The sequence below is a fragment of the Lactuca virosa genome, chromosome 4 (assembly GCF_052849685.1).
Source record: "Lactuca virosa cultivar CGN04683 chromosome 4, Lactuca_virosa_CGN04683_v6, whole genome shotgun sequence".
Taxonomy (NCBI): domain Eukaryota; kingdom Viridiplantae; phylum Streptophyta; class Magnoliopsida; order Asterales; family Asteraceae; genus Lactuca; species Lactuca virosa.
Window position 1 is genome coordinate 516,723,643 of NC_136429.1, and position 27,167 is coordinate 516,750,809.

The 27,167-nt window shown below is 34.6% G+C and overlaps 1 protein-coding gene across 1 annotated transcript; it reads right to left on the reverse strand.

The window, feature by feature from the left end:
* Positions 1–24,927: 24,927 nt before the first annotated feature.
* Positions 24,928–26,516, reverse strand: LOC145109413 (transcription factor MYB30-like). The gene is made up of 3 exons (XM_079046561.1): positions 26,261–26,516; positions 25,978–26,107; positions 24,928–25,854 (listed from the first exon to the last, which is right to left on the reverse strand). Exons 1-3 carry the CDS (start codon positions 26,391–26,393, stop codon positions 25,128–25,130), a joined length of 990 nt encoding a protein of 329 aa, XP_078902687.1. The 5' UTR covers positions 26,394–26,516; the 3' UTR covers positions 24,928–25,127.
* Positions 26,517–27,167: the final 651 nt, after the last annotated feature.

The following is a 27,167-nucleotide window of genomic DNA, read 5'->3' on the forward strand; positions in this document are numbered from 1 at the left end:
TGCTCCATAACCTAAAAACGTGTACTTCTAGTTCTTGGAGTTCATGAAGGTGGTTTTGGTGTATGGAAATTCTCTCTCAAGAGTCACCATTGTCCTAGGTGAGTTGTGATTCCATTTGAGGGGCAACACTTGGGGCATTAAGTTCTTAAAGGCCAAAGTCTTTCTAGCAACATCAACAACATCAAGAGGTATGTCCAAAACTTGTTTTATTATGCATATGTTATTTGTATGCTAGTTGTAGGCTTAAAGCTTTGGAAACCATATGCATGTATAATTAGAGAAAACATAGATCCAAACCTTTTAGGGTTGTATGTGCACCATAGGATGTTGTAGTATACAAAAACCCAACAGAAGTATCCAAATGAATTATCTGGATAACCAATGAAAAAATCTCTCAGCTCTAGGTTCTAGTTTATCTTAGGTATCGCACCTATCGAGAGCCTCACAACCCCAGACCTTGATGTGTGCGAGCGAGGGAGGTTTACATGTCCACATCTCATGAGGCGTTTCGACAACCTTCTTGGTAGGAACAAGATTGAGGATATGGATGGATGTTTCGAAGACATACCCTAGAACGATATAAGGAGTGAAGCTCGACTCATCATGGAACAAACTGTGCCAAGCAAAGTTCGATTACGCCTCTTAGCTACACCATTAAGTTGTGGTGGCCTTGGAGCTGTCAATTGTGAAACAATTCCACATTCCTTAAGATAGTCGTTGAACTCAATACTGAGATATTCTACACCTCTATCTAATCGGAACATCTTTATCTTCTTTCCTAATTGATTCTTCACTTCGTGCTTAAACTATTTAAACTTTTCAAATGTTTCTGATTAATGCTTGATTAAATAGATATACCCATATCTACTATAATCATCAGTAAATGTCACATAGTAGCGATTTGCATCCTTGTGACAGATCTGAAAGGACCACATACATCAGTATGGATGGGGTCTAGAAATCCTTCACCTCTTTCACAAGTTCCAGTGAAATTTTATTTACTCATCTTGCCTGATAGATAAGATTCGCATTCATCATCTGATTTTAGGTCAAATGATTCCAACACTCCATCCTTGTGGAGTTGGATGATGCGTTTCTTGTTAATATGGAAAAGACGACAATGACATAAACAATGCTTGTCTAAAACACTAGAAGAATGAATTGTAAAAACACTATTGCCAAGTTCATTCACACACACACAATAGTTTCATACACGTCATTACAAGGATAAGCTTTAAAAATAAAAACACCATTATTATAAACGAAAATCGAACCATCATTATTGTCAAACACATAACTCTAAACATGTCTAAATAAAGTGTGCAATGAAATTATGTTTCATGTCATTTCTGACGAATAATAAAAATCGTCTAAATCAACACTACCACTATTATCAAGCACAAGATCATAAACTCCAATCTTGGTAACAGCTGATGTACGGTTATTCCCCATTATTAGGTTCAGCTTCCCATGCTCCACCTATTTACTTTCCCTTATTCCTTGCATATCAAAACAAATGTGGAAAGCACATCTTGTATCAAATAATCTACGAATTTGAAATACTAGTGTTATTGATTTCGATAGAGTACATAACAGATGTAGAGCTAGACACTTTGCCCTGTGTTTCTTTCACTTCATGTAGGTACTTGGGGAAGTTTCTCTTCTAATGTCCCTTTTGGCCACAATGAAAGCCCATGACTTATTTCGGATCACCGACAGGAGGAGCATTAAAATTGACTTTTCCCTTTAATCCACCAATGGACTCTCTAATGTGGGCTTCCCCTTTCCATTTGGGTTGGGAATAAGCCTTCTATTTCTTCCATTGCCTTTTTGAATAGCCATGATTAGGGAAGTTGCATAACTGTTTGAATTAATAATATTTCTTCATTCCAACTTCAACAGTTTGTTATAGAGTATGGAGCTCAATCAATAAGGTTTCAGTATTGTTTAAATGATATGTTAAGATAAATTATCATAAATACTTGGAAAGTAGTTTAGAGCCATATCAATGGAAGGCTCACTGTTGAAATTCAAGTCAAGCTTCTCAAACCTTTCCATGGGTTTATGCATATTTTGCACGTGAGCACACACAAATTCCCCCTTTTTCAGCTTGCATGCCATTAGGGTCTTGACGACTTCATAATGCTCTTACCTTGATTTCTTGTGGAACATTTAACCAAGAGCCAAATTCATTTTGTAGGGCCAATAGTCGTCATAGGACTTTTTGCAGACCAGGTGCCGTGGTTACAATCATAATGCTAGCGACCTTAGTGGCGTCGTCAACATGTTGTTGATGTTCAACAATTTCCTCAGGAGTAGCAATTGCTTCATCAATTTCAGGAACATGATTCTCGAGAACATACTATTTGTTCTCATAACAAAGTTTCATTTTTAAATTTCACATCCAGTCCATTTAGTTTGGACCAGTAAGCTTGCCTTTTGAGAGGATTGCCAATAGACTGAAATTATGAGTTGGTGGAGGAGGAGGAGGATGATAAAAATTTCTAGACATCTAAAATAAAGATAAATATTTTATTTAGTTGATTTAATCCTTAACATTTTAACACAATTTACTTGCCTTTATAGGCGTTTCCTTATACTTATCTTATAGTGTGGCTTCGTGAATGAGGCATACTCTTGATTTGACCGACTTTATGTTTTATATATAGTATTATTGCTCTTTATATATATATATATATATATATATATATATATATATATATATATATATATATATATATATATATATATAGGAGTAGGATCAAATGAGAACACAAAAAAGGTTGAGAATGCGAAAACAAAGTATATTCATTTGTGATTCCATGTATTCATTTGTGGAGGAATGATAAATTTTTACGCATTTAATTTCAATTGAAGAGAAAAAGCATATTCATGTTGATTATGCGTAAAAATTTATCATTTCTCCACAAATGAATACATGGAATCACAAATGAATATACTTGTTATAGCGTTCTCAACCTTTTAGGTGTTCTCATTTGATCATTTCCCTATATATATATATATATATATATATATATATATATATATATATATATATATATATATATGTGTGTGTGTGTGTGTGTATGTGTGTGTGTGTGTAAGAGTGTATTTTAAAACATATTAAAAATACAAGGTTTAAATTTAATTATATGAATTAACCTTTAATTAACTACTCTTTTAAACCAATTTGGATTTAATATTTATATTTTAATTAAACCATTAATTAAATATATTACATCCTTTTTAAGGATAAGTTAAATACTTTATTTATCTTATAATTAAATAATTTTAGTTTTCTTTTATATTACTTCATAAATTTCCGAATTAGGGTTTTATGATTATCTAGCATTAAGGTTCATATTTTAACAAGATAAAAAAAACAATTAATGGCTAATAATTATCCTACAATTTGAAAAAGGCAAGTAAATCCTGAAACCCTACAACAGCCAAAAGCGTTTCGCGCCATACTATATGCGGGTAGCACCTTGTGATTGACATGTTTCTTTGTATCGACATCCAATTTCATAATATCCACTAATAACTTAAAAACCCGTCTCTGATACCACTGATGAGTTTTCTAGGTTACAACAAAAAGATTTGCACAACAGATTTCACCCATAAAATCTTGTTGGCACATGCAACCTAGAACTTTTATGATATTTTCTCTATTATAGAAACATACTTTATCAAACTGAAGGCTTGTATCGATCGGATACACTTCAAGTATAATTAACAAAGAACATACTAAATAAACAAATAACAAATAGAAAAATAAACAACACGAGTAATCACAAAAGATGTCTTTCACCAAGAAATGGGTTGTTATCACCAAGAGAACAAAAGTCACGAAGACGGTCAGCAAGACTTACATTAGGGTTTCACCCTAATGTTGTATATATACAAAACTATTCTGGTGAATCCCTTCAATCAAGGGATTGTATCTAATATATAATGAGAACTAATCCTTATCACCAAGATATCATGTCTTCAATCTATTATATATATATATATATATATATATATATATATATATATATATATATATATATTCGTATAACTTCCTAATATACAAAGATTACATAAGATCATTATCTTCACACTGACGCTGATAAAGTCTTGAGGCGATGACGCTGGTGGTCAACATATAAAGTGTTTGACTCATTAGATCACAAGCTGTGACTTTACAATCTCACATATCTGATGACGTCAAAACTCTTCTTCAGAGGAGTCATCAAAAAAGCCATTGTAAAATTTATCAGCTTCTTTCAAGATTTCATACTTCACCCACCTAAATTCATCAATTTGAAGATCCTCCAACCTTTTGCTAAGCTCAAGAGAAATCAGCACATGGTATCCTCTTTCAATTTCTTTATGAATAATTTTCTCCATGCAAAGATGTAATAAATGCTCAGTGGGTGCAGCAGGAAGATCATCAGTGCGTTGAAAACACATATGGTTTTGACTATCAAGATAGAAAATACCATGTTCAGGTTCTTGAATGAACATGTGTTAAACCGGTTCAACACCCACTGGCAGCTTGTTATTGATGTAGTGAGTGCCCTATGGAAGAAGAAACTTAGTATACTTGGACATTCTGGGGGAGGTGGCTGTTCTTCCTAAAGTGGATGGTCTAGATGGACCAACTGATAGCACAAGATTCATATTTTTAACTTTGTTAAGCAGCTGTTGAATTGCTAATTTTACCTCCTGAGCATGAATAACTTTATGTTTGTCAATAATTTCCTAAATTTGTATCCACTCGTTGTAGCCAAATTTGACTAGCTCACAAGAAACACAACCTCAGTGTATTCATACTCAGTCTTCTTCCTAACCAAGTAAATCTTCAATGACTCATTCATTGGTTTAGTGCACCTTACCCTGATGATGGGATCATGTTTTCATCTACGAGCCAGAACATCTCCAAACTTCTTTCTGTTGATCATGTCGTTTAGCTCAGAAACTCTGAGTTGTTTGGCCATATTATTGTTGAACAACTGAATATTCTTGTTTTGAACATTAGTGCTTTGAACATCAACACTTCTATCAGGGGAAGCAAGAGTCTGAACAACTGTGATGGACTAACGTTAATATTGTCTAGCTCGAACAGAGGCATTATGCTCCATCATAATTTCTATAACTTCCTCAACAGTCAGTTGCCATTCTTCAGCTAAATCTTCTAGATCAACAATAAGTTAGCTTTTCTTAGGAGGAAGGACTGAAGAACCACCAGCGGCAGAAGAGCTTCCAGGTTTAGCATGATTAGCTCCCCATGAGAAGGAAGCCTTCCTCTTTCTAGGATTGAGCTGTTCATCATCAGACTCTATATCGTTGTTGGTTCCTTGAGGAATATCCCCTCAAAGTATGTATCAGTGTAAACAAAACTCAAAAGAACAACAACTTGTGCCACAAATCCTAAATCAAGAAACCATTCATAGTCATCAGTCTCAGACTGATCACCAACGTCTGGGATATGCTGATCATTGTTCGTTCCATCAACATTTGGGATGTTGCTCTTTTTTCAGCTACAACGATTTCTTTTTTATTATCATCCCTTCCTGATTTAGACATTTCAAGCTCGAAATGGAGTTATTACAGTCACCATTTGTTGATCATTGCTTTCTTGACTATTCTCCCCCTTTTTGGCGTCATCAGTTTGGGGAGGGGAGTAAGGTGGTGGAGAGGGAGTACAAGAAGGGGGATGAGATCGTAGAGGAGGATTTGGAGGAGGATTTTATGATAGAGATGGAGGTGGATTTCCTGGAGAGGTAGGAGGTGTGTGTTGGATTAATGTCTAAGTCCATAACTATAATTGGTAAGACTTGACCCGACCCGGCATGGTCCATTTGGGTTGCATGGCATCATGCATTTGGATAGACTATAATGAGAGAAATAACACTTAAGGTTGGTTAATATATTATAAGTTCTAATATATTAATAAGGTTATTTAATTAGTATTGATCAAGAATTAATTTGGAATTAATTAAGTGATCAAAAGGAGACTAATTAAATATATGGGTTGATTGTGTAAATCATTCATTCTTATATATGTGGGCTTGTGATCCAAGCTTTCTTATGTTGGACTAAGTCCATGGGGTGACCCATGGATACTCCATGGAGGTTAAAATCCATGGAGCATAAGGAATGGGTAAAGTTATGAGTTACATGGTGTAACCCTAATAGCCACCATATAAAAGAATCCCATGGCTCAAGAAATCGTGCACTAATGTGTGAATATGAGGGCTAGACGATTTCAAGGAGTGTTCCATTTCTCTCAAGTCATTCCATGTGCATTTGGTGTTGTGTGAACCATTTGAGGTGTCACACTTGGGGCACTAGGCACTCAAGCTTCATGGAGACAAGCTACATCAAACAAAGGTATGTATTCTATCCATTTGATTACCCAAGTATCAAGTATTGTATGCTAGATAGGGTAATACCTTGGAAAGTTCATAATTGCATGTATAATAGAGAAAACATAGATCCAAGGTATTTAGGGTTGCATGTACACTTAGGAGTGTTAGAATGCGCAAAACCCATCAGTTGTATTAGAGCCAAGGCTTGTTTTCTTGTTATACTTGCAAAATTAGCTGAAAAATCGAATTGTATTAGTTTAAAAGTTATGCTAATTACTTGAAAAAAATTTGATGTGAATTATCTTTGTTCATATGAGTTTATTAGATTAATAGAAAAGTTAATTGATTATGTGTTTTCAATCCATTTTAATCTAAGAGTTGATTCTAAAATGTGTTTTTGTAACCTGTCCTCAAGTTATATGAAAAGTCACATTTAAGTTTCATAAAACTCATAAAAAGTTGGCAATGGTTACAAAAATGAAGAGTCTTGTCCTCATTAAATGGTTTTATGACTCCATAACTTGTCCTCAAGTTATGGAGGTTCAAGAGTCACTTCATTAAATGATAAAATGTGTAACCTTAATTAGTTTCATAAGTTACAAAAATAAAGAAAAGTTACATTCTTTTATTAGTTTAAAGTCTTCCATAACTTGTCCTCAAGTTATGGAACTTGAAGAGTTTTTTTTAATTAAAACTACTTTAAACACATAAGTTATGGAATTAATTAGTTTTGAATATTTTCAAAACTTGCCCTCAAGTTTTGGAATTTGTAAAGTTTTCCCCATGAATACTTTAATTCCAAGTTAGCCCTTAGAACTTTAAAAATTAAAATTCAACCCTTATACTTTATAGTATTATAAGTTAATAATAAATATATGTATAAGAGTAAGTCAGTCTTACCGTTAGTAGGCCTCATTCACGAAGCCGGTCTATAAGGGGGGTATAAGGTTACTGCCTATAAAATGGCAGTTTAATGGGTGTCCACTCTCACCCACCGCTTCCTTGACTGGTGGAGGGTCGTTAGCCGAACGGGTAGGACAAGGACTATAATTCTCCCTTCATTAAAAGTATTAATGATAAATACTAAGTAACTAAACTTTTTATAAATTCCCAATCTTAGTTACTTAGGAAAATGTGAATAAGGTGCTAATCCATGAAATTACACTTTGCACTTTGTTTAAACCGTTAGTGGAGTGTGTGTGGTTAACCAGCACACTAACCTGGATTTAACAAAGTAGGCAAAGGGTAACTTAATATTTATCATAGTATCGGTGGAGCTCGTGTGGTTAACCGGCACATCGATTGAGGGGTAAATATTAAGGGTACCAAGTATATTTGCATGGTTACTTCACACCTTGTTTTGTGATCCTCGGCATCCCAGTCACAAAACCTGAAGGGCACACTCGAGATTGAAACATGCCATTGAAAAGTTCAATGAATCTCAAAAGATCTAGGAGTTTCAAATCCAATTAAAAACCTAATTACATTATTTCGTTTTTCATGGTGGAAATTGGTAAATCGTCATTTACCTACCTTCAACTATTTTATAACTCGGATTACGACATCCCTCTTCCAGTTATAAATAGGTTGTTGGATCCTAGCCTTAATATTTCATATTGGGTGTTATATTAAGGACTTTAGATCAACTATCTTGAATATCTCCCAAAAGATGTCTAGTTCAGACATCTATGATCTTCCCAAATCTCTTGGAACTTTACTTCCTCCACCTCCTCCAATTATTCTCCCCAACCCACAAGTTCAAAGGTCACTCAATCCCTATTGGCAAGCAAGGTCTATGTATGATCACATCTTGGAGATGAAGTCACATATTGACAAGCCGGGAGAGTTGGGTGTCAAAGTCTTGAGAAAGTTGGATGTTCAATCACTTTCTAAGTCACATAGTGAGTTCCTTTGGGACTACTATGAAACAGACTATGACATGAACCTTAATGATCATATCTATTTTCTTGGTGCTACTGAATCAGCAATGATTTGGAGGACCATTAAAGCAAATTTGATTAGAAGATCAACTTCCCAAACTTCTATGGACTTTGAAAATGGTAACATTGGATATCCAGAAAATCTTTCGCTTCCCAATGGAAAGGGATTGGCCATAGTCAACTCGGTTGACCAAATGGTAAAGAGAAAGGCAAGTCTGTGATAGTCCAGTACACCATTCCCAAAGAGTCCATATGTTTCTCTTTCCAAAGGAATGGGCATTGATTGCGAAGCTGCCTATTTACCTGAAAGATCATAAGGTTGATCAATTCAAGAAGTTTGACTCTTCTTCAGGTAAAAGTCCATTATCTAACTCTGTTAAGTTTCTATTATGAGATCCTCATTACATGATGTGACTGGGTCACATGTTGATGTTTTAAGAATCAAAGAATAGAGAGAAAGCTTAAAGGAAGTATATGCTGATTCTGATCGCGCAGGTGGATTTCGATCGCATCAGAATTTTGAAGCTGTTACTTAGGAGTTATGATATATTGCTTAGGAATAGATAACAACAAGTTTTTCTGTATGCATTTGCACTATAAGGATAAGTTTTTTCCGCAAAGTTTTGAAATAAAATAAAAGTTTTTAATTTTATATTTATTTTAAATATCCTTACAAGTGACATTTGTGAAAAATGGTTGTTTATATGATTCCATTGATAGCAATATTTGAAAAAAAATGGACTTGATTCTTTCGTTTGTGGTAGTGTCATAATTTACCAAATAAGGAAAGATTCTCATTCCCAAGGCTTCAGTTGGATAGAAACTTGGAATCATGCAAGTTGAATAGTATGATGAATGAGAACTTTCAAGCATTGGAAAATTAAGACTTGTTCACATGGATGTGTGAGTCAAGTTAAGGACTAAAGGGATCGAGTACACATTCTTGTGCACTGGTCAAGTCCACCACAAAGCTCGTTAAGACTATTCGTCATGATTTACTAAATTTTAGTAAATATGGTTATACTTACAAGTTTAAGTATAATTCTGAAACATTGGAAAAGTCTCAATGTATGGCAGAACGAATGGGAAGAATCAAATTAGGCAGACAGATAAAAGTTTCTCAAATCTGAAAAGATGGGAGAGTACTTTAGTATCATGTTTTGTGATCATCTTAATGATTAAAGAACCACATCACAATTGGTCTTCTAAGGACATCTTAGTGCATTCTTATGACTAAGAAGAGGAGTCATGAATTGTTGAAATGGTTAAATCAAGAAGATGAGTCATACTTCGTTTCAAAACAAGTCTTAGAGTCATACTCCAAGACTATAAGTTGAGTGGCATATCTTAAAGAAAGGTTTATAACACTTGTGAAATGTAAGAGTAAAAGTGTCCTACTCTTGTACATTTGAAGTTGGTAAGTTGTGATGTTTTGGATTAAACAAAGACCAACTAAGGCCAATTGTGTGAAGTGTTTGTCTTGATAAAGAATCCGCACTATCTCTTGAATATTTGGCAAGATAGTCTTATATGTCAAGAGGACAGTGGGAGTCTTAAAGATCCTAAAAAGAATTTCAAGAACTAATCAAGAATAAAACCTGAGGTTCTTCACTAGCACACGACTTGAGGTTTATAACCTATCATGTTGACATATTCTGTGCCCATTCCAGTTAAAGTTGGCTTTGCATAGGAGTTCTGAAAGTTCTCAATTGGTTGCATAACAACTTGGAAGCAATGGCAGGCCCTGTACTGCCAGGTGGCAAGAAGTTAAGATTGCATAAGTTCAGTCCATATGAGTTTGGATTTGTCATTATCCTTGTCTTGTGACTATGGTTTTGACGATTCACATGGATAAGAACACATACACCATAAAATCTAAGGGTCATAAGGTTTCTCTCCGATTCATGAAAATGATGGTGAGGAAACACTTCCACCAAGTAGATTTGAGGCAGATGGCAAAAGGTCTAAACAATTGAGACTATGATTACGGCATCCTTTTTCATAGTTCTGAAATTGTTTAGACACACATGCATGCTATCTAAGGAAAGGTGTATGATTTTGATAAAGTTTTATCAAAGCATCTCGTATCAGAAATCTGAACTTTGGTAAGGAAGTCAATAAAGTATTGATTTCTAGAAGTCCAGCTGATTTTTGAGTACATGTCAAAGCTAGTGGGAGCATAAGTGTTATGTTAATAATCATCATGTTAGTGGGAGCATGATAATTATTGTTAGTGTTGCAAGTTAGCAATGTTAATTATAGAAAACAAAAGTTTCAATTCGTGAGGCTGTAGGGATTGGAAAAGTTGTTTTGCTATAATTAAGGGAGAGGATATACTTCATTTCAGTTCTAAAGGCTTAGATTGAGACCTTAATCATCTTTAGTCAAGAATATATATATATATATGAATTTCATGTTGGATTGGTTCAACTTAAGGAAATTCTATATATTGCGTTCTCAAAATTCGATTATGATTACGGCATCCCTCTTCATAGTCAAATTTTGAAAACATGGCAAATAAAAATATTGTAGCAAAAGACTGGTCTAGAATCATGTCTTTATGTGAGACATCATGAATCGTGTACCATTTGCTTTAGGTACAGGATCGATTGCATGTGCTATAATATTTGTCATTTCTAAATTTTTCCAAATGCCCAGAGGTATTAAGAATGGAAAAGGTCTAGAATTGGATATGACTAAAATGATTAAGCAATTGTCGAGAACAATCTGAGGTTTACCAAAGATTGGTTGCTCAGGGACAGTTGGAAGTATAGTGCTAATTTTGGAAGGACCATATTGACATATTCTGAAAAGAGGCATCTCTTATTCAGAAGTGATAGTCAAAATGAGAATATGGAGTTGTCTCCATAGGTGGAAGTTATCTGTGTAAGATTAGAAAACTTAATGCAAGAAGCATGTCCAAAGCAATGTACTTTGAATATGAGACTTAGTTTCCATGGAGTTGATCTCCATTGGAATACCTTATAATGACTGTTGACAAGTCTTTGTGACTTTGTACATATTCATTACAGGAGGGTCAGTGCATATAAGTTTAAAATCTAAACAGATTTCGATAAATGATAGGAATTTGAAATTCTCACATTTTTCGATAAGGATTTCGGAGTGTGAAATTAGAATCATTGAAATTATGTTCAATTGGTTTATTTCACAAAGTAAGGATCATAGACAAACATAGAGTGCATACTTGGTGTATGGCAAAGCTATTGTTTAAGAAAAACATAGTGTACATGCTTGGAGCATGGGACAACTAGTGTTTTTAATTCAAGTATAAAGTTGATAAAACCGAAACAATGAATAATGAGTAATCAGTATGGTGATAAATAAAAGTGTTTATTTATATTCATAGGGTTTGATACCATATTTGATTCATTTATTCTTGTGTTTCACTTTGCATGTTTTGACTTCCAGAATAACTAAGTCGCTCTTCCTGAATGATTAAATTATTCAAACCATCCACAGTCGGTCATATGTTGGAAGTAGATATGAATCAAGACTGTCATGGGTTGGTTTGTAGAGGTCCAAGTTGGTGGATAAAGTGGTGCTACAACACTCATGAGTGCTCATAAGTTCTGAGTATTGGATTCAACTCGCGCTCATTTGAATGACTTCATGGATTTTATCACGAGTGATCATGAGACGATAATATCTTATATTCTTCAAACCTAGAGATATGAGTTGTTACTATGAGTTGGTTGTACATTGATTGCACGAAAACGCATTCGGTAACTCGATGTTATAAAACGTGCCTTTGTGTATGATTCAACAAGTAGTAGAACAAGCCATATGAGTCGAAGTTTATCCATTCCTTTTACCTTCGGGATAAAAGCGATATATGTGGGCCCCTCGATGATTTAAAGATGATACATGTGAGTGCTTGGCCAAGCCAGGACTGATTTGATTTGTTCAATCAGTCAGTCATCATGAATCGGAAATCGGGAAACAACAAATGGACAGAGAGAATGATTGATAATCCATGTCTCAGTCCATATGATATCTAGAATGGAGGAATATATGATCCCTTATCTAATGGACAAGTCATTGACAAAGGTCAGAGTTCATCGACAAGGTCAGAGTTCGACAAAAGCTTTTGAGAGCTACGATTGCTGATCGGTTCCTGAAGTCATACGCAATAATAGTTTTAGACTTATCCAAGTGGGAGACTGTTGGATTAATGTCTAAGTCCATAACTATAATTGGTAAGACTTGACCCGACCCGGCATGGTCCATTTGGGTTGCATGGCATCATGCATTTGGATAGACTATAATGAGAGAAATAACACTTAAGGTTGGTTATTATATTATAAGTTCTAATATATTAATAAGGTTATTTAATTAGTATTGATCAAGAATTAATTTGGAATTAATTAAGTGATCAAAAGGAGACTAATTAAATATATGGGTTGATTGTGTAAATCATTCATTCTTATATATGTGGGCTTGTGATCCAAGCTTTCTTATGTTGGACTAAGTCTATGAGGTGACCCATGGATACTCCATGGAGGTTAAAATCCATGGAGCATAAGGAATGGGTAAAGTTATGAGTTACATGGTGTAACCCTAATAGCCACCATATAAAAGAATCCCATGGCTCAAGAAATCGTGCACTAATGTGTGAATATGAGGGCTAGACGATTTCAAGGAGTGTTCCATTTCTCTCAAGTCATTCCATGTGCATTTGGTGTTGTGTGAACCATTTGAGGTGTCACACTTGGGGCACTAGGCACTCAAGCTTCATGGAGACAAGCTACATCAAACAAAGGTATGTATTCTATCCATTTGATTACCCAAGTATCAAGTATTGTATGCTAGATAGGGTAATACCTTGGAAAGTTCATAATTGCATGTATAATAGAGAAAACATAGATCCAAGGTATTTAGGGTTGCATGTATACTTAGGAGTGTTAGAATGCGCAAAACCCATCAGTGTGTCCTCAAACATCACATCATCATGATCATCACCAAAGTCATAAAGCGTTTCATATCTGCCACATCCTTTTCTACTTTGGTCAATATTTCTCCCAGAGATTGAGTTATCTGCACCAATAGAGAGAGTTGAGATAACACAATAGTTTAAAAGTTGGAAATAGATTCCCCCTGATAAAAAGAAGCACTCTAAAGTGGAGTTGGCATTGGAGGAATAGATGCAGCTTGAGGGGAAAAAGACGCTGATCTTGGAGAATTGAGATCTTGAATAAGTGGATCAGTAGTTTCCACTTGAGGTGGGGTTGATCCATGCTGTACAATATCATCTGCAGAGGGAGTGGATGAAGAAGTAGAGGAGAATCGAATGAAATTGTTCAATCTTGGAGGATAATCATTCCCTAAACAGAGGCTTTTCCCTTATCAGCGGCAAGTTTATCTTCTTCATCTACATATCAGTGTCTTCTTCATCATCAATTCCTTCGTCGTCATCTTCATCGTTATTCTCATCATCCTCTTCTTCAGATTCAGAGGATTCAACAGTGTAGGGATTTGCAACACAATTTGTCATACACTGAGTTATATGCTTATCTCCATCAGAAGGAGCAACATTGATGTTCTTTGAGGAGAGGGAAATAATTGGAATGATGATTCCATGATTGATGTTGTAACCTTCTTAAATATGATCCAAAATCATTCCAAGACAACAAAGATAAGGAATATATGTTGGCATCTTGTTCCCAGTGTTACATTCAATTAATTGATCAAGAAAGAGTTTAGCAAAATCAGGTCTTTTGTTGCACGCCATGAAATACAGAATTCTTTTCTCGAACAGGTTCAGTTTATCTAAGCTCCCATATTTTTGTCCAAGGCATTTACTAATCACCCCTGACAAGTGCTTCCACCCTACACCATAATACTGACGAAGAGTGTATTTGGATGGATCACGAGAGGTGCCCTGAAGGGAAAAGTTATACCCTAATGTTTCACGAATGGACTTGCATCTTTCTGCAGAAGGAATTTCAGAATAGTTTTCTGACCGAGGAAGATGAAGAGCAGTTCGAAAAGATTTTGCATTGTTAGTAACGCTAGATTGACCATCTCCAATGGTTCCGGTAATGGTTTCAGTACTAGAATCAACAGAGCGGGAATAATAGAACACACATACTTGCTTTGGGTAGAATGGCTCTGGGATGTCGCAGAAGGCATATCGAAGAGGGAAACTTTTGATGTAGTTGACAAAGTCTTCAATTCCTGAGTTCATGAACTGTTTCAGGATAACATCACAGTAATCCACATTGTTTGATTAAATGACAATCAGATAATTAGGGCATGAGGGCCTTTGACGACATTGGCATTAGGAGCGAACTCTTATAGAACTTTTGAAATGATTAGAGCTTGAGGACGATGATGGTTCAGAGAGCCTTTTCGAGAGAGAAAATCAATTGCTTGAATGAATTGTGAAAGTGACCTAGGAGAGAATTTTACCAATTTATCCATAAATTTTCTTACCTTTTACGTAATCATGATTGAAGATATTGGCGCCATAAAAATCTCCTATCCCAATATATTGATAAATCCTTTAATCGTCATCCAAAAGTTATCGTTGAGATAAAAGAGTTATATCAGTGAGATAGCATCAGCGGCAATAGTCATAAGTGGAAGCAATCAGCGTATCAGAGTTGTAGTAGGTAATCAAGTGAGTTTATGATGTCTCTTGATAGTATGGGTTTAAATTATCACTCACTAACATGATATTGTGAGGTTACATTATCGTATGGTTTTATACGCTGACTCATTAACCACTTTTATTAGAAGAATAAAGAACAAGAGTGGAATGATGCGTGTAATACATTCCGATATGAAATTTACCCATCGGCAAAGAGTGTCGAAGTTTTATCAGTGTATGGCTAATACAGTGAATCATTAACTTCTTAAACAGAAGAATTGTTGGGAAAGAGTGGGTAGGTGCATGTATACCCATCGATATACATTTTTCGAATTCTCATCAGCATCTGGCTTCATACACTGAATCATAAAATTCTAAAGAAGAATATATGGGAGAATGGATTGGTGCATGTGATAAGATGTGGTGTTTTAGCTTAACCATCGAAATATATTTTTCAAGCTCTCATCAACGTATGGTACATCACGCTGAATCATAAAGCTTTAAAGAAGAAGGTAAGGTCAAGAAGAGGTTGATGCGTGTGATAGTCTACAATACATAGACTAACCATTGGCACAAAGTTTCTAAACTTTTATCAATGTGTGGCATATCACAGTGAATCATAAAGTTTTATTGAGAAGAAATTAAGGAGAGAATAGAGTGTTTTACTCACACTGAGGTGGAATGAACGTGAATCATAAACGGTGCCAGCCCATCAACAAGAAGTGGTTCAATTTCTGTATCATAGAGTTGAGTTATAGTCTAGAACTTATGAAGTTAACCATCAATTCATTTAATATGGTACAAGACAAAATAATAAATAATATAAGAATAAAAACAAAAGAGTTACTTAAACAAGGAAATATTCTAAAAGCGATATATATGCAACTTTTTTAGGAAAAAAAGATAAAGACCCGATTCATCAAATCTTTTGAATTAAAAGGCCATAAATGAGCTTCCTTTTCTCGAGATATTTATCCCTCAACACTGTTTATAAAAGAATTGCAAACAAGATCAAAAATATCAAACTAAAACACAATTCATAGTAACCAAAGAGAGAAAAATCCTTTAATCGTTGAATTATTGCAGATTGATTCCAAGCTTCATGTCACCAAGAACAAAAGAAACCAATGAGTTAAAAGGATCCAATCTTTTAAAACTTCGAGTTATGAGAGTCACCAAAACAAACTCAAAGGTTGCATTCTTTGTGATCCGTGATAGAAGATATGAGGAGCACCGTCTTGTTGGAGAGGTCTTTGGATCTCAGATGGGAAATGGTGTAGAAGTGACAACGTCTAGGGAAATTAGACGTGCTCTGTTACCCAACTTCAGTTCATCCAATTGAAAAAAAATATGTTGTTCAAGAAGGATGAGATATGTGCGCAGAAGAACACATTTTGACACTGTTCTCTCCTATCTGGTCTCAATGACAGGATGCTTCACGTCAATCAGCATGAGCATCAACGTCAGGGAGAGAGTCGTTAATGCTGAAGAAAAGATGCAAAGCCAGCTTCAACTAGCTCTACTCAGAAGATGTTGCACCGAAGGAATGATATGTTGATCCAAATCAGTTAAAATCATTGTTGAGATGAAGACAAAGGATCCTGAGTGTTTAGAAGGTGAGAGAGAAAAACACATATTGGCAATGTTAGTAGAATAATGTACAACGTATACTTATTTTGTAAAATAAAAGTTAAAAAGAATTTTTGAAGCGAAAGAGTCATAGTAAACTAAAATTTTAGCAGCTTATGTTTAGAAATTTTAAGGCAGTGAAGCATAATGTTAAAGTTAGGGATGAGCATATGGACCGGGAAAGTGGCCGGAACCAATACTGGAACCGAAACCCGATGGAACTGGTCGGGACGGGACCGGGACAAAATTCTTGTGGATTTTTGGAACCGGTAGAACCGGTAAAAACCGGAACCTTATGTTGCTATTTCTCGAGGACCAGTTCCAACATTGAAGACATGACAATAACCGGTAGGAACCGGAACCGGTAGAACCGGCGGTCTGGTTCGGTTCCTATTTTCCACCAAGTTTGGTTTCCCGGGCCGGTTCCGGTTCGGGCCAGTTCCTTTGATCATCCCTAGTTAAAGTTATAAAGTAGAATTGTCTAAACTAGTAAAATCAAAGCATATAAATGTTGTTGTCTCTGAGTGCAGTGTTTGTTGTTCGAATCAATAATTTTTCCTTCACTGCAATCAAAGAGAACTTTATAGCGTCACAAATTTGACTGATGGAGATAATATTACTTTTCAGGACCTTGACATAGAACACATTCTCCAGCTTGAACATTCTACACTCAAATGTTCCAACGCCCATGATAGTTAACATTTAGCCCCTCATCTTCACATGTCTCTTTTTCTTTCACCCATTCTTCACGATACTCTTGCTTTGCAATGAAGGCTTTTGGCAGAGAGATGTTCTCCTTCTTCATGGGGGCCAACAACTTCTTGTACAAGACTACATAATTCTTTGGGCTTTGAGATTCTTTCTTCTGTTTCAATCCCTGGAAAAATGGTCAGGGCTTCCATAGTTAAAATAGTTACATGTGTTTCTTTTTCTGAAGTAGATTTCCTTGTTGAACTGACTTCCTTAAACTGAGCTCTTCTGCATTTGATATGATTTCTTTGTAACATTTGATAATAAGTGCAACACTTGCAATAACTTCATCAGGGATTTCATCACTATTTGCTTCACTCTGATCTGATTCATCACTGTCGCTGATGTGACAGGAAAAATCGTTTTTAGCAACCCTGCCAAGGACTTATCTTTGTTGGAGTCCCTCATGATGTCCTTACGAAGAGCTTTGGTCTCTTAATAGTTACATAAATTGCCAAACAAAGAGTTAAGATCCATGAGATTGATTTTCTAACTGTTTTTTAAGAACATCAACGTGATGTCCCCAGCTTTTCCCAAGAGAATCCAGGAACTTCAATACCACCTGAGAAGAACGCTTGACAATTCCTAACCTACACATATCATTCACCAAACAGTTAAACCCATTAAAGGTTTGGGTTAGAGACTTACCTTATGTAGCAAAGAAATTCTCATATATCTGATTGACGTTGCTGATGGTTGTGGCTTGAACTTCCACGGTGCCTTCATAATCCACATTCAACGTCTCCATCATCTCTTGTGCTGACTCATAATTCTATACTAGATGATACACGTGATAGGGAAGAGAGTTTCATATGGATGCTCTAGCTTTCACATCAAGGCTAATAAGTCTCTTTTCATCATCGTCATAGCCACTGACTTTTGCTTTAAGGGACCAACGGGAGCGTTGTTAACCATAGGTTAATGCAAAGGAACATGAGGACCCTTCTCAACAATCTTAAGCATCTCATAGTCCATGGTTTCAAGAACAGCCATAACCTTAGTTTTCCACATGGTGAAGTTCTGTTAATCGAAAGGAGGAATCTTGTTGAGAACAAATTATTTGGGATTATAGGAGCTCAACATGATAACTTGAGTATATCAAAAACCCTCTCTGATAGCAATTGAAGGTTTTTATCGATTAGATACACTTCATGTATAATAAACAAAGAACAAACTGAAAAGTAAAGAACATAAGTACTCACAAAGATATCTTTCACCAAGAAAGGGGTTGTTCTCACCAAGAGAACGAATGTTACAATGATGGTCACCAAGACTTACATTAGGGTTTCACCCTAATGTTGTATATATACAAAACTATTCTCGTGAATCCCTTCAATCAAGAGATTGTATCTAATATATAATGAGAACTGATCCTTATCACCAAGATATCAGATCTTCTATCTATTCTATATATATCCGTATAACTTCCTAACATAAAAAGATTACATCATATCATTATCTTCACGCTGATGCTGATAAAGTCTTGAGGAGCTGGCACTAGTGCCGACTTTGGCCCTGGTGCTGGTGGTCAGCGTATAAATTGTTTGACTCATCAGATCATAAGGTGTGACCTTACAGAAACAACTTCTAACCTACTATAATCATAATTACTAGGGTTAGAGTAATACCTTCATAACAGAAAATTGATGCTAGAAATCTTCTTGTAGATCTCCTTAGAAAGCTTAGCTCCAATAGTGTGGTAGCCTCTAATGTGTTACACCCAAAATCCTAGGAAAACCTATGATTGATATTTTGGAAAGAGGGAGAGTAGAAAATCTGAGTTTTGCTTATGAGAGGGTAAGGGATCAGGTTTCACAAAGAGTTATGACTCTTTATATATAGTTTCCAAATAAACCTGATACCCTAGATTCAAATATTAATAATAGTATTTTAATTTGATTCAAATACACTTTCCTTATCTTACTCAGAAGGCTTCCAGAATCCTTCTCAAGCTCCACCGAAGCCGTCCATAGGTAGGATGGTTCCGGAATTACCTCCTCGTTCAACTATTGATGAATTGCAATTCAACCTGTGCACCTCTTTAATTAATTCTAATTAACCCACAATTAATTCCAATTAATTATGATTAATTCTTAATTAATTATTGATTATCTCTAATTAATATATTAATCATATAATATATTAATAAATCATTTATCTCTTTTTTAATATCAATCCAATCCATTTCTTGGTATGGGGGGAACCCCAAAAGGACTTTACTTTTATTCACTAAGAATATACAAATATAATAAATACCTTATACACTTAATCCAACATTTTAATGGCCAGTTAGACTTATGAGATTGACAAAAGGGTTGGAATAGTTTCATACATTGGATATTATATCATGTTATGATCTTGATTTACCCTTTTGTGTAATTTATGGGACTTATGTGACATTTTTTGAAATAATATTTTTTAAAGCCGATGTTTTGGGAATATAAGACCCTTTGATTTGAATTGTGTTATTAAACCCATGTATTTTATGTGTTTTATAATGATTTTGTAGGTTTTATTCGAGTAAGTTGGATTATCCTAACTTATTTTGATGTTTGTTCGGATTGGAGACTATGAGGTTAGGATTAAGCAAGAAGTTTTAGAAGCCCCAACTTATGGGGTATTTGAACCTTTTTATGATATATATGACTAACACACCATATTTTTATTAATTAAACATTCAAATTACTTTTGGACCATTTTTATCTGTAAAACATTTAAACTATGGAACTTCTTATTTTAAAACTAAATTTTTTTAAATGAATATTTTTAAAAATACCCGAACAAACGGGGAGTTACAATTTTGTATTACAGCTTGGTCATGGGTCGATATGTTTGACGGAAACATAGAACCCCGTAAAGGTGGTAAAGGTGGGTGACTACTTTGCATGTGATCCCACGTCGGTTGGGAAATAGAACTAAGCATATATTATAGAGAATGTAGCTACATTCTCTATCCCAACACCTTTTAAAGTTGTGAGGGCAACATATCAAATAGGAACTCTACGGTTAAGCTTGCCAGATCAAGAAGAATTCTACATGCCAAAGAGGGGGTGTTACAAAACACCGGTTCATTAATGGTTTAAGGATCATCATTCAAGTTAATAAAGAAAATAATATATATCATTAGTTTATTTTGAGTCCCTTTCAACCACATAAAAAAGAAAATAATTTCCCCGATTCTTCTCTGTTATATCCCTTGTACATCTCCTTGGTTCTTCTATAATTTTATAAGGTCAGATGTTATCTCACAAAACTACTTTGATATTTTATGAGGTTTGAGTCTTCATCATCTTTTGAAAACTTGTTTTTGAATCTAGGTTCTACGACAACACATGATTCGTTGTCCAACAATTGGTAGGCGTTTTTATTTTGAGCATATCTAATGAATATACTTTGAATAGCTTGAGCTCCTAATTTGGATCATTTACAATCAAGTGTTATTTTCTTCCTTTACACAACTTAATATGACTTATAAGAAACAATGACTAGTGATCATATTATATACATAGAAAGCGGTCAATAATGCTTCCCCATATATTTTTTTAGTAGACCTGATTTGGTCTTATCCATTTCTTACACCTAGATAATTCAATTAGGCAGTAAAAGGTGAAGTTATTTCATGTTTGACAACATAGTCATCGTGAAATGTATCAAACTCTAGATTGAATTATTTTATGCCTCCGTTTGAGAAAAACATTTGTATGTGTTTTACATGTTGATTTTCTACCTCTGGTATTATACACTTTAAATGTATCAAAAGCTTCATCTTTTACATTTAAATAATGGCTTAAGTCTATAAAATGTTATGAAATATCTCTTACCTCCTCGCATCAATATTCCATTTAGTTCATAGATATCCGAACAACCTAATTCTAGAAATGTAGTAACATATTTTACGCTTGGATAATGTTTCTTTGTAACCTTCAATTTCAGAAAGGTTTTGAATATTTCAAATTCTTTATCATTTATTTTTATCATACCTTTAGTTTGTATTGTTTTAATATTATTGATATCTATATGTATTATACGTTTATGTCATGAATAAATTGAACAAACGAAATAACCAGAAAACATATTTTCATTTACAGTAGAAGTAGTTACATCATTGTTATCGGAAAGAGCAACAATGGTATTATCACTTATCACAAGACTATAAGAGAAGTATTGGTAGGAGGGTGACAACTTTGAAAAAATTGCTACCACCTGGAAGCGCTCCAGTAGAGAGATGGAAAGTGTGGTCAACTGGTTGACTAAGACTTGGAGCTCATGCACTTGATCCAAGATGGACATTTCGTCGACCAGTAGGAAGTCTAATTACTTGGACACTTGTTACGTGTCGGTACCTTCCTCGTATGCCTTCTACTTAAGCGCTCAAACGCCTTCCAATGCTCTCTAGGATTTATGAATGATGTGTATAGATCATAAAGGCAGTCGGGTTAGGAAATTCTTTATACGACTAAGACATAACTAATTTTCCTTTTTGCGAAGAAGCCTTAGCTTCTCCAAATAAAAAACTGGTTTTCAGTTTGGTTCCTTTCCCATTTCAGGTAAAAGATCAGTTGGAATGGGGGACATGTTTGGGTCCATAACATAAGCTTGAGCACGACAAGCATAAACTTGACCTTGCCAGCCTAATGAATGTAGTTCAAATCGTCAAAATGATTCATTTTTGGCAAACTCCTTATTCACAAGTCAAAAGTTGGCAGAAGAGATTTCAGTATCCATTTTCGTGAAACTTATTTAAATTAAAAACCATTAAGATGGTTGTAATTCGGACGTGACAATTAAACAATCCGACGATTTGTATCGTGGACTAATGTCGGACCATTTAGTAACATCAAAACCAATTGTGTAGATGATTAATATTAATTATTAAATATCCAATTGTTTAAAAAAGAAGAAAACAAGCTGGGAGATAATATTTGGAACTAAATGTAAACTCATGACAAATAATAAATTAGATTATTATTATTACCAAATTTCGCCCACATATTAAATTAATCATTCACAATCAAAATTGTTTATAAGAAAAATAGGAAAATATCACATTATTGAATAAAGTAAAAGATGAAACAGAAAATAAAACCAATATTAAGATTGTATATTTTTTACTATCACCTATACAAAGGTACTCAAGCGCTTAAATGTTTTTACGAAACTCCATGGTGGTAAGCACGAATGTAAAATCCCAAGATTTAATCGAGATGTCATTCATTTTAACAATTATGGAAGAATTAGTAAACATAAAGAGAATACTCGAAAACATGACAGAACAAAGAATCTAAAACAAGCTACTTCCTTCTTGAATTCGTGGTGAGAGAAGAGAACAGTCAAGATCTCGTTTTGGTGTGGAATGAATGGGATCTAGGATGTCCTATTTATACTAATCAGAAATCCAAGGATCTCCAAAAAACATGGACCGTTTATAACGACGACAAACTTATCGTATTATGGCATGCCGCATGTCACGCAGTTGGACGAAGTAAAGTCGTGTATGAACCTATGTTTTTGGGATGATTCTATAAACTTACATAAGATTGTAGGTGAAATCAATGTGTGGTCAATGCTAACCGGTTTTGGTCTAATCCGATCCGATACAAATCCTAGCTCTTCGGGTCCTAACAGCGATATGTGAAAAAAACTTTATCATATCCCTCGTTAAGTTCTTTCATCCATTTATATGATACAAAAGAACGTTACCAACAAGTTAAATAGAAATTAAACCCTTCAAAATTTTCCAAACACTTTGTGTGGGAGATTATGTGTTAAATAACCGGTTTGTCTGTTAAACTAATAATTAAAACAAGTTTTCGTAGGTAGGTCATAGATGCAACTACAAATACAAAAAAGCAGTTTTATTTTATTAAAATTAATTATAACAATAATTACCTAGAAAATAATAGTTATTATTATCTTTTTATTAAAAGAGCTATAAATATGAAAACACTTTCACATGTACGCAATTAAGACCGAAGTTGCAGGTTTTTGAAGGCCATTAAATTCCATCCTTTCTGTTCACATATTTCTTCATTCTCCTCACTGTCTTCTCCATTCTCTATATTTTATTAATATAATTTAATATATTAAACTCCCACAAAAAGAAAAGAAAAGAAAAAAACTAAACCCAAAAGGTTAATTATCAAACTCATAGCCACTCATATATCTCGTGTATATTAAATTGCTTCATGTTTTTTCCCTGTTCGCTCAACTTGATCTATTTTAGGTGATATTTCTATTGGATGGTCAATAGATTTTTGGATCACTTAATAGTATGGTCGTCTTATTCATATTAAGATGAGCAAACCAAGATTAAGAGATAAAAAATGGTGTTTTTTCGTGAAAGAGCCATAACCAGATTAGCATTCCATATTAGAAGCTTGTGTGGATCTCCTCTAGTGGGTTTGAGGGTTGAGAGTTTCAAGGCCGGACATGCTGTTTTAAAAGCTGTCACATACAAAGTCACAAAACATAAGAAATCACGCTTGGAAAATAAACACGTTTTCATACCATTTGCGTTTGAGACGTGTGGTTTCTTTGCACCGGACGCGGTGGTGAATCTTAATAGAATACAACGGATCATGCATATCAATGTTATAACCCTAGGTCTATAGATGTAAACTTCAAAAGAATTTGTTTTTATCATACAAAAGATTTAACGACGCAACATAATTATTGTCGTTTTGTCTTCTCACCAATTGTATTGTGATAATTAATTTATCAATCGAAGAGTAATATTAGACAAACCCACAAGTTATATGATTCGAAGAAGCGCTTACGGCCACGAAAAGGTTCACTTGTATATTCAGATCACCACTAACTTTCAGCATTTTGTTATACGTTGTTAACTCTTTTAGATTTCAAACTTTTCGCCTAAGTTTATAAACCTTGATTTTATTCTTTTGATCCATACATCTTAAGGCAATTCGTCTTATACGTATTGAATCAATCCTGACAGAGTTGTCGACTATAGGGAACAAAGAACCAATGAAATTAACAAGCAACTTAACTAAAAGTTTTTTTCAAACAAATTTTTTTTTTTGAAAAATGAAAAAAGTTTTTTTCAAACAAATTTTTTTTTTTTGAAAAATGAAAAATATATATTGCGACTTTTAATAACTTGTTAATTAGCAATGTCTAACCAAACACTTTTCATTTTTGCGATTTTTAACCAATTAAAACCATACAACAACTAAAAACTAACAAATAAAAAACAAAATGAAAAAACTCACATATTTTGAAATATACAAGATTTTTTGTATTTTTAGTTTTTTCAGGAAAAAATTCAAGTAAAACACTCCCATATTATAGATGTTCTTATATTGTAACAGAATTTAATGTATGTCTAAAACATGGATTTAATAGAATAGAAATATTAATATGTATACAAGCACTTAAACGATAATGATATGAGTATCATTGAAAACACATACCATTTACCAAATCTTAATTAGTTCGCAAAATCACGAAAGCGAAATAAGAAAATCTTATATAAAGATCACTAAAGGCATTAATGGTTAGTTGTCTTTAATAAAGATCAATGTTAGTGAGGGCCACAATACAAGAAATGATAATAATAATAATAATAATAATAATAATAGTAATAATAATAATAAAACCGAAATATTAGGATGAAAAAACGAGATAAAGTTAATTATTTGCCAAATCGACAAACACTTGATGCAAATGCATAATTAGATCACTGATTGCGACTTCATACAATTTGAGTTCTACATATCTAATGTCAAATAATTAAACGAACTCCAAAAAAAATAAATTGAAATTAAACAAGATTGATTAATACTATAACCGCGCGAAGAATGATAAAAAGCTTCTGAAAACAAATCAATTATCGAAAAAATTAGGGTTTTCATCAAACGAAAAGTTACTTAAATCTTCTTTCCCTTGATCAACCACACCACCGGTTGTTTCTTCAAGCAACCAATTCTCAAACATGGTAAATCTAAGCTCCGCCTTGCTTTCCTCTTGAAAAATACTTCCCTCCGGCGAGGTGTTTGATTGTGAAAAGTCGGAGTTGTTTGGAGATCCAAAAGATTGATCAAACCCAAAAAGGGATTCAAATGCTTCAGATAAATCAATCCCAGAATTGTTCTTGCTTTCACTGCTAGGAGCATTGACTTCACCACTTGATTCACGAGTGCTTGAATTTGAACAAGTTTTGGTGTAAATGGCTGAGTTTTTCATGAACCCTTTGAGCAATTTGGCTATGTTATCAGTACTAGAGGGGTATGCAGGTGGGTGAGAGGATGATTTAGTAGCTTGAGGTAGAAAAATCGGTTTGTGATCAATTGATAAAGCATCGTTTAGGGCTTGTTTGGCCATATGAATATCGGTTTGAAGTCTCTTCTCCCATTGTCCTCTAGAAATACAGTGTGAAGAAGATGATGACGACGTGGAAGACGAAAACCTATCTTTACTATTAGTATGAAGAAAATCATGATCCTCGGACCCCATTTCAAGCTTTTTGAGCTTCTTTTTTAAATGGGTATTCCAGTAGTTCTTGATATCATTATCTGTTCTTTCAGGAAGATACGAGGCTATAGCTGCCCATCTGCAACCACACAAACACAAAACCTTCCTATGAATATTGTACCAAAAGAATCCAAATTTGTTTGCTACTCATATAGAGTCAGAGCAAGGTATATGGATATATGTTGTTTCTGAAAAAACTTACTTGTTGCCCAGAAGAGCTTGAAGCTGAATGATCATTTTCTCCTCATCATCTGTGAAATCCCCCCTTCTTATTCCAGGTCTCAGATAATTCGTCCATCTCAACCGACAACTCTTGCTGCATCTTCTCAATCCTGTAAGCAATACAAACGAAATGAATAATCGATTTGTAAATTTCACCACAACTCTAAAATATTTCCGGGATCGCTACTGTAACTAACCAACCTCACTCTAAATATACATATACATATACACACAAGAACAAGCACACACAGATTTATACATACCGGTGTTAGTAGGGACTTGACGCCAATTCCCAGGGCCATGTTGCTGAACGTATGAAACGAGCATGATATCTTCTTCAGGAGTCCATGGACCTTTCTTAACACCAAGTTTATCACAACAAGGAGGCCTCCCCATTCTGGATCTAATTTTGAACAAAAATTCTTGCTTTTTGATCTTTGAAGGTTTCTCTCTCTAAATATGAAGGATTTAAGTTTGTGTTTTGTTGGGAATTGAAAAAAGAGGCGAGACACAGGTAGTAAGAGGGTAAGGTTATTGATATATAGAAAGAAAGAAACAATGGAGTGAGAGGCTGACTTAAAGAGTCAAAAGGGATAGTGGGGTGGGTTGGAGGTGACAGCGAAGACCCAAAGAGTGCATTTACTCAAAGCTCATGCATGCTGGCACAGCTAGGGTAGTACGCAGGGGGCAACAGCAGCTTAAAGCTAAAGTCAGCCCAACCCCCCCGGCCCACTCCTGTCACTTGTTACTGTAGTGTATGTGTCGCGAAATTATCATCATCATGTACATCGTCTCCCTAAAACCGCGTTCTGCATTGAATGTGGGTTTGTTTTTTTGGGACTCAGCAATAAAAACCCTAATAAATTCTTGTATTGACTTTCTTTTACGACTTTTCATTAACCCAATAACACGTTTTTACCCAGTTCTAGAAGTGTAAAGTCTCTTTGATGTCTCGATTATTTTGTTTTGTTTGGTTTGCCGAAAGTGGTACTTCACTACTTTGAGTTATGTGATGGTTTTTGACGCGTTACTCAAGCATGTTAGAAGTATAATGCGTACCATCAATGCAAAAGAATAAATACTTTTGAGTAAAAACATTATTTTGTTGTAGAATCTTTTAGCAATGAGCACGAGAAAATAAGTTGAGTAATTAACCATTACTAAGTTAGA

What these genes read in the sequence shown, in the direction of transcription:
- LOC145109413 (XM_079046561.1), bottom strand. Translation starts at nt 26,393, where the DNA reads ATGGGGAGGCCTCCTTGTTGTGATAAACTTGGTGTTAAGAAAGGTCCA. An exon ending in TCAAGTCCCTACTAACACCG is followed by an intron (nt 26,108 to 26,260) that starts GTATGTATAAAT and finishes TATTGCTTACAG; the next exon opens with GATTGAGAAGATGCAGCAAG. An exon ending in CAAGCTCTTCTGGGCAACAA is followed by an intron (nt 25,855 to 25,977) that starts GTAAGTTTTTTC and finishes GTGTGGTTGCAG; the next exon opens with ATGGGCAGCTATAGCCTCGT.